The sequence below is a fragment of the Fulmarus glacialis genome, unplaced genomic scaffold, assembly GCF_000690835.1.
Source record: "Fulmarus glacialis isolate BGI_N327 unplaced genomic scaffold, ASM69083v1 scaffold2637, whole genome shotgun sequence".
In the NCBI taxonomy this organism is placed as follows: domain Eukaryota; kingdom Metazoa; phylum Chordata; class Aves; order Procellariiformes; family Procellariidae; genus Fulmarus; species Fulmarus glacialis.
The window spans coordinates 14,610-23,583 of record NW_009224960.1 but is presented as its reverse complement, the minus strand read 5'-3'; the positions used below and the strand labels follow the sequence as shown (position 1 = coordinate 23,583).

Sequence of the window (8,974 nt, the reverse complement as noted above, 5' to 3'; positions counted from 1 at the left end):
GTATTTTAAACGCATGATTCATATACAATAGTGAAAATGTTGGTAAATGGCTATCGTGACTTGTTTAGCTAGCCTCTGAAGGCTAAATATCCTACAAATACTTTTATACATGCTTATCTGTGAATATTTGATTAGTTCACTACAGGTAAAAACCCCAACTAACATGCTTTAAATTAAATGGAATTGCTAGCATTTCACCAATGCAATCTAAATTCTCAGATCCCCCTTTGTCCTCTTTTTTTAGCTAGATTATAATTTGTGGTTATATATATATTTCTGAGGAATATTGCTGTAGCTCTAGTCTGGTTTTCCGAGTCTGGTAAAATGTAATATTCACCAGAGCAGAATATATTATTATTAGCGTTAGCATTTATAATAATAGCTTACTTGGAAAATACAGTTAAATGTATACATTGAAACAAAATTAGTTTCCTTTTTTCACAGTGTTGACCTGATGGTAAAGTAGAAACATGCCCATCTAAAGTCATAATCACAGAGATAATTGACTGCAAAGAAAAACTTGACTTACGTCACTGTTTTCAGAGCGCTCCTCTCCCTGAAAATAAAGGAACTCTGAAGCATCCCTTTCCAAAATCTAACACAGGCAAGACTGTACCATAAAAATACACAGAAGGAAGGCAAGCTATCAGACTAAGTTTTTTTGAGTTAGATTATGAAGTGTAAAGTAGCCACAAAACTTAAAAAGAGAAATAAACAACAGTAATTCACAGATCCAAATTCCTTTGGAATTAATTTTTGCTTCCTTGTGAAACCTTTCATTTCTACTGCCATGTCATTTACAAGAATTTTACAAGGAGATCCAAAATAAGCATACAAAATACGCAAATGAGCCTGCAAAGTAATGAGCATAGAGGCTTCTTAGTCAAAAGCTTATGATTTTTTCTTTTTTTGACAGTGAACGGTGGCTACAATCATTGTAATTTGATCTCTGAGAAGAAGAATATGATGGACATGGAGATGACAAGTAGCTCAGTACCTGTCTGCAGACAAGGTCTGTTCATCCACACAGGAAACCCACTTATGCGAGACCACCCACTGTCCTGTGAGAGACTGCTTCATGTTGGTCAGCTGAACTTGACACACTCGGATATAAGGTATCACTGCAAGTTTTATCAGCTGATAAACTTTGCTCTTCTGGAGTGCTTCTTTGTTAGAACTATTTCCCAGTAGCATCCATGGGTGCTACGTTTGGAAGAGTATTTTTGGCTTTTACTTCAGTTTGGAAGTCCTTTGGATGCTCATTTAACTGCGCTGCTCATTTGCAGGTTGGCTGTGAAGGGACATGCACATGTGTGCAGACAACTGTCCAAGGCAGTGCCAAGAAGAGTCACTCTGTATGCAGCCGCAGCCCCCTGCATTGAAGTTTAAATACACCTTCTCTGGGGGGGGCTCTTCCAGCATGCTCAAAAGTCAATGAGAGTTTTGCCAGGGGCTTAAGTAGGGTCAGACTTGCCTCCTCTGTACCTCCACCCTCCACCCCAATGCCATGTTGTTTCCAAATTGCAGCCTGGAAGGCAGGGATGATACTTACTCCCAAACCAATGTCTCCCATATGGCAATTTGGCATGCCATCATCAAACCTACAGGAAGCCAATGCCACTTTTATTTCTACAGCATTTCCTTTAATGAAGTATTTTCAATGTTCCCATACAGCCACATCCTTGGTATTTGCTTTTAAGGCCGTAATGTGAAAATTTGGTCTCTGGTTTTGATATATACACTGTAGTTGGATATGCTATGAACAGAATCTCTATTTAAACATTTGCTATAAATTAATTATATGAAAACACAGAACTGCATTATTTTTTTGTTGTTGTTACAAATTTAACATTACCAGATTTTAAACAAGTACCCTAAACAGACATCCATTGTGAATAGAAGCCTGCTACAAATTAAAATCTGTCCATCTATTTTAATTACACTGCTTTTTGGCAGGGGATATAATACGGAATAATCTTGACCTTTTTGAAGAGCTGTAGAAAAGAAAAACCTCAATAAAGTTGCAGCCTTTATCTTGGATACTTGGAATAATTGGCACTCTGTGCATGGAACTATCAAGCCCAAATTTCCATAGTCACAGCAAGAGGAGATATGGCCTATTGCTTGGTCTTGGAAATCTGACTGTTTCTGATTTTATTATACATATTTATGTCGTTTCCCCTTTTTCATTTACTGGTGGGGTAAGAACATCTGTGTTTTCAGGAGGAGGAGGCACAGCAATATGGCAAGCAAGTGGAAAGAGCTTTTTGTTTATTTGTTAGTTTGTTTGAAAAGGACAAATAATATCCATGCCACATAACAAAATATTCTGCTATCGCTACAAAGATTTGTAGATGCTGTTGCAGCTGGATTTAAGTCTGCTCCCTCCTAGCTTCTTTATGGTTCAATGTGGGACTGGCAGTTACCAACCTTTTTTTATTCTGTCAGTGAGGACAATTATGAAACAAAGATAATTAGGGCAGTAGCAAACAAAAGGAGGAAGAGAGTACTCTGCTTAGATCTTTTTGAACCTCTTTATAAAATCTGTAATGAGGAAATGACAGATACCTGCATACCGGGGATCACAGTACCTGCCCTCAGAAATATGAACCCCTTCCAGCCCCCATTTGGAAGAGGATTCCCAGAACAACATAAAGGATTGTCTGCTGCATAACATGAGAAAGTAGCAGGTGATAGGCCTGATTCTCTCCCCTTTGCTTTGCAGCATGGTCTAAAACCTTGAGGCTCTGCTGCTTCTAAGCAACAGTTTGGAAATGTTTGGAGAATATCTCGAAGGACCCTTCCATTCCTTTACGGGTTGTTTGTGTGTCCCACTGGTCATGCTCTGCTTGTATGTCCACCTGGCTAATACTACTTTTGTCTGCATGGGATTTGCAAGGTAAAGCCAATGCCCAGCTCTGCTCTATGGACCTCATAGACACAGTGTCTAATTTTATCGCTGTGCTACTCACGAGACACATGGTCCAGAGCCAAAACCTTGGCATGTGAGAGAAGGTGGACAGCAGTTTGGACGATTTCTGTTCATGGTGTTTGTGATGCTAAAGGTTCTTGACAAGCAAGTTACAGAAAACATGGTCTTTCCCTGAAGATCTGAAAACAGAAGAACATAACTGAGTTGGGGGTGAATGCCCATCAGGTTTCAGTGAAGTCAATGGGAGTCAAGGGTGCTCTGTGCCTTCCCAGATTTCAGCCTTCATTAGATGAGAAGAATCAAAATAGATGACAGAAATAGGTCTGGAATGTACAGATACCTGAGCACACAGAAGTCGGGGCAAACTCTGTTGGATTATTCTGTCCAGCTCTAGTGACCAGCACAGAAATAAAGCGAGATACAAATTAAAACAATCTCTCTGGGTTGAGCTTTGAACCACTCTGCATTTCTAGGATATGCAATGTCCAAGGAAAACCCAAACAAACCAGAGAGCACCTCCCCTAGCAATCCAAAATCTCCCTCAAGATTTGGGGTTATGATTGGCTTTGTCCTTTCTTCCCTCAGTGCACTGAAACTTGTTATCCCCTTCAGCTTCTTCCTGAATCATTTTCTCTCGGAAACTGTATTCTAGGGATGACTGCCTTAATCCAAGAATCACAATCCCTCTTCTTCCTGGCCCCTTTTCGCCACTCAGTTAATAGCTTTTAAGTTGTGCAACATAATTGCTGCTACATGCTATCTGTGAATGCAACGTGTGTGGGACTGGAAAAGTCCTAATACCTTCTTTACCACAACTGGAGTCAGCACACAGCTAATGTTGGCCTTTCGTCAAATAATCCATTATCAGACACAGCAAACCCGCCCACACTGCGCTCAGTGCTCGGCATATAAAACCCAGGGAAGACATCAGAGCAATCAGATAGTGTTGCAAAGGGTCCCTGGATGTGCAGCAGAACAATCCCCTCCAGCTTCTTAAAACTGTCAGTTATCACTGATTGCACATTTACAGTGGCAATTGAAGGCATGCATGTTTTGTAAATAATCTGGAGATTTCAGATACAGTCATCTTTTCTTTTGAGGGCAGTTGGAAACTGCAGTACTTCTGGCATGGTGCTACTGGCCTCGTGCTCTGGCTCCAATTACCACGTAAGGGAGTCTCTTTTGAAACACTGCCTTAGTATCCTCTGAGAGGCTGCTTTTACTCTTCGAAGGCCTTACACTCAGCTTTCATGTGCTTAAGCAGCAATTCTGTTGCCTCAGACATCCCTGGTATATGGATGCTCCCTGTGAAGAGAGGTTTGTGGGGTATATTCTCCTGCTGACCCTACTCCCTTCCAGGGTTGCTCATCTGGAAGCGCCCCAGAGCCGCTCATGCTGACCCGCGTGTCCACACAGTGCTCTTTACACTGTCCTGCTATCTTTGCCCCTCTTGCTCTCCGCTTGGCTGTTTGTTTCATATGCATTTATATTTTGCTACTGTTCAGAGATTATGAAATCCTTACAGCCAGCATGGCCTGTGTGTACCAGGCCTGGTAGCTGATCCCTGGCTGTAATAGCAAGATGCCATTACAGGAGCAAATAGTCAATGGGTATAAGAGGAGCCACCCACCATGTTGGATGCCAGACACCTTGTCTCTCTCTCATATCAGTTTTGTTTCTGTGCCCCTTCTCCCCCCAGCCACCAGGACTGGGAGGAACAAGTAGGGCTTTCCCTAGAACAGTGATGGCAAAATTCTGCCAGGAATACAGAAAGTTTGCATTAATGCCACCTTGACATTAAGTACCCTAACACTCAAACATCGGGAAATTGAAAGAATGCCAGATTCTCCCAGCAGAGTTAACTAATACAGGGTATATAATGTACTTAAATATACAGTGCTACAGAGGAAACTGTAGCTCCCAGAAAAGACTTGCTTCTGATCTGCACAAGCAGCCTGCGCTTATCATTATGTAGGCAGAGCATGGGTAAGACACAGATGTGGCAATGGGAAGCATGAATTCAGTGCCTTCATCTCATTTGCTTTTGAAATAAGGTATTCCAGCTTGCCTTTTGGTTCAAAACTCCCCTCTTTTGTGTGTCTCATATTCTGCACTGCAGCATCGCAGCAATACAGTCCTGACTCTGAGTAAGACCTTGTGCTGGAAATGCAGATCGATATTGCTGAGACTTTTGGGAACCTAATGTTTCTCAGGACAAGGATGTTTGTATCCATCCTGCAGGTACCCTGCACTGACTCCAGCTTGAACTCCTCACATGGATTTCTGGCAAGATGGGACCTTTACATAAAGCTTAATAGTATGTCACCAGTTATCACAGGCTGAAATGTAAGGCTTGGGTTAGCATTATATGCTGTAAGAAATGTGTTGTGTTTACTTTAGCCTGAGGCTTTGGGACCACTGAACTATGATACAAACTGAATTATTTAGAAGAGTTCTTGTACAGAAGAAACTAAGTAATAGGAAATATTGCGCCTGGCATGGTATGCTGTAAAACTTTCTCAGAATGAGTGCACAACAGCACGCTTTCTACTGAGCAATGAAGCTACAAGCAAGCAGGGCAGGGTTCTCCAAATATATGCAATAAAAGGTTTTTACATATGCTTATGCCACATATTTTACAGACATATGGTTCTGTAAATGTTAAAAAATAATGTATGAATACTGTTGGGTTTGTTGGGTTTGTTTTTTTTTTTTTTTAATTTACCATCTGCAAAACCAGGTGCTTTAAGTTTACCCTGAGAACAACTGTGGAAACCTAAAGGGAGAAATTATGACTAATGGATTATGGAAACCTCTAAAATTTTTAAATGTAGTCTTTTTAAACTTCTGGTGGCAAGTGCAAGATCTGATTGTTCTGAAACAATGAATGGTGGGGAATTTCACTTCTCTCATGACATTAAAGTGTTTTTTATATCAAGCCCTACTGGCTGCAAACTGTTGGAGCTTAGAAACCTGTTACTAGTGAATGCAGTGTTGACAGTTGTGTGCCTTAGAGAGGTGTCATTTTTTGACAACCTTAATTTCATGGGAAGGAAGTCTTTTTGAAGCTTTTTGTTGTTGTTTTGTTTTTTCTAATTGGTAGTTCTTTGAGAGCTGTTACCAAGGAAGTGTTAGAAGTTGTCTCAGCTTCCCATCTTAATGTTAGTGGTGGATTAATGGAAATAATAGTGATAAAATCATCTAAATCGTAAAATAAATGCAGTTTACTCAGCAGCTTTGCAGTTTAATGTATGTATATGTCCAAAATACCACGTGTTTCATGCTTTAAAATGTGTTGGATTTGTCTTAGCTGTGGTGTCACACACAAGTTGCCAAATGGCCAGGTTTTCTTCAGCTTTTGTGGTGCTAGCATCAAAAAAGCATAAAATTCATTTAAGTGGAACATGTCAGTGTAAGAGCCATGGAGCACCTCTCTGGAGGGTTTATTAGTTCAGGTACAGCTTTCCTGCACACAGATGTACTGTTTCCTCTTCTCAGTCCGGTATATCACTGCATGATGAAGCCATAGGTTAAACCCTACTATGCTTTAGGGATATATAAGGAACACCCACTGGTCCTAAGAAAAAATACAGTTGGGTCATCCACAATAAACATTTATAGCTGAGATAAAGTGTTTTATTTTAAGGCATAAACCAATTGCTTACTGCTTGGAAGAAAATGTTAGGAGGAAACGTTTCCGAAATGCACTGTTTTTCTGAAATGTTTATGTGGCGTTCCTCAAGGTTCGTCTTCCTGAGTGGTTGGATTCAGCACACATCAAAAAAGATTAAAAATCACTTCTGCAGAGCAATCTTGTTTTTATTTGCAGACCCATGTATTCTTCAGTAGGAAAAATGGAAATGGCAATACATAGACTGCCAGTTTAAATCTACCATTTGTGAACTTTTCTTAGTTATCTTTTGTAGACCTCTTAGAAGTAAATACTCAGCTGATCTCTCATCGACTCCTGACCATTGGTTGAAAGCGAGCCGTTCTTTCTTTGTATTCCTTTTTTCCCCACTGATCTTGCTCCTTTTTTAATTTAGCAAAGGAAAGCATCTCTCTGACATGTAAGCAAAGCTCAGCTAGCCTTTTTTGATTCGTGTGACCAAGAATGCCAAGGCATTTTCCCAGTGTGCTCTGAGGAAAATGCCGATATTTGAATAATTCAAAAATGCCCAAAGCTCTCAAACTTCATTCTCAGCTATTGTTTTGCCCAATCTATTATGCATTGAAAACCTAGATTGTGGTTGATGAACTGCCCATAGTAGTGGAGGGGAGATTGTCTGTTTCGTGCGTAATCCAGTGTGTAAAATTAATCCTGTGTAAAACGATGCTGCCTTTACAAGGGTTGTAGAAGAAGCATTGCAGATTTTTTTGGTGTAATTGCTGCGTTAGGCAGGCAACATTCAGCAGAGAGCAAGTGTTTCCATTCTCCAGGGCTTAACAAGTGTTGCATCTTGTACAAAAATCATAAATCCTGTGGTAGTTGGTGATGCTTAATGAAAACTGTATTACAGGTCACCCAGGTTTCAAGACTCAGTAGATTCTGCTGCTCCATGCCTGAATGGAAGTCACCCGGCTCAGCACATTAAACAAGAATGCCCCAGTGATTATAAGGTTCTGTCTGAGGCTTCCACACATAGGAGGATTACAGAGGGGATGGAGCTGAGAGCCTCCGGTAGTCTGCATCCTGAAATAGACCTAATGAATAATAGCTTTACAAATTCACTTTCATCCTACTTGTTTAATAATGAACATAGCTCCTCCCTGGGTCCTTTGTCGCTTGGCACCCCTCAGCACTCGGCCAGGCTACAAACAAGCAACCTGAAGAAGAGATGCATCTCTGTTGTGCCGTCTTCAGCTGAAGGAATTGATATTACAGCTATCATCCGCACATCACAGACGTCACTGGTCACCTGTGTGAATGGACTGCGAACTAATTCAGCTGGCATTTCCTCTCATCCTGTGGAGATCAGTCATCACAGTGCTCAAAAATCCTCTCGGCCCCAGTCTTGCTCTCAGCCTGGAAACCCTTGCAGTATTCCCTCCCCTCCAGCATGTCTTGTACCTATTTCTGCTGAATGTGACAGAGGTGACTGTGAGCAGATACAAATGCAGCAAGTCGAGGAGAATGGAAGCCTCAGCCTTATGATGAATGGTACTAGCATTCCTCATCAAAACACCTCGCACAGCACCCAAAAGGTGAGTTTCTTAAAACAAGAACCAGCTGACGATTATTCCTCCACTGCTGATCTTTTTCGACATCATCAGGGGCTGCCTCCCCCTTACCATCTACACCAGCAACTAAACCAAACTCAAGGGCCGCTGCCTCACTTACACGCCCCCATGTCTCCGAAGTCCTTTCAGCCCGGCGACGGGGATGAACAGGACCTCAGCAATGGCAAACAGGTCTGTCGGTGGATTGACTGCAGTGCCACTTACGACCAACAAGACGAACTGGTCAGACACATAGAAAAGACTCACATTGACCAGCGGAAAGGAGAGGACTTCACTTGCTTTTGGGCAGGCTGTGTCCGCCGATATAAACCCTTCAATGCTCGTTACAAACTGCTGATTCATATGAGGGTTCATTCTGGAGAAAAACCAAACAAGTGCATGGTAAGTCTGGAATATATTTGTTTGAATAGAAACATACTACTCTACTTTCTTTCTTGCTCTCTCTTCAGTCTTATTCCAATATAATTGTTGTGCTTTCCTGTAACTTAGTCTGCAGCAGGCTAAAGGGGAATTGGAGAAAACCTTAATCTAGAAGGAAATGTTTGAGTAAGAAATATTGTAGTTCTTGGAAAAGGGATTCCGTTTCCTTATATGAGAGCTTAACTTTTAATACAGTGCTTTATTTTTTTAATATTCATTAAAGCATTAATAAAGTGATGATCAAAGCACGCAGCAGTCATTTAACGTAAAACAAGTCACTGAGCCTCGGGTGACATTTTTAGTCAAGAAACATAAAACACATCTAATGAAATTCTTTTCATTCCTTCAGCTGAACAATAACCCATAGAGTTTGAGTGCAAA

The 8,974-nt window shown here is 41.1% G+C and overlaps 1 protein-coding gene across 1 annotated transcript; it reads left to right on the top strand.

Annotated features, from left to right (window-relative positions):
* Positions 1 to 963: 963 nt before the first annotated feature.
* Positions 964 to 8,554, top strand: LOC104071680 (zinc finger protein GLIS3-like; the record flags this gene model as incomplete). Its single annotated transcript, XM_009582309.1, has 2 exons — positions 964 to 1,115; positions 7,453 to 8,554. Coding segments are annotated over exons 1-2 (1,254 nt in total), but the record flags the coding sequence as incomplete, so codon positions are not given.
* Positions 8,555 to 8,974: the final 420 nt, after the last annotated feature.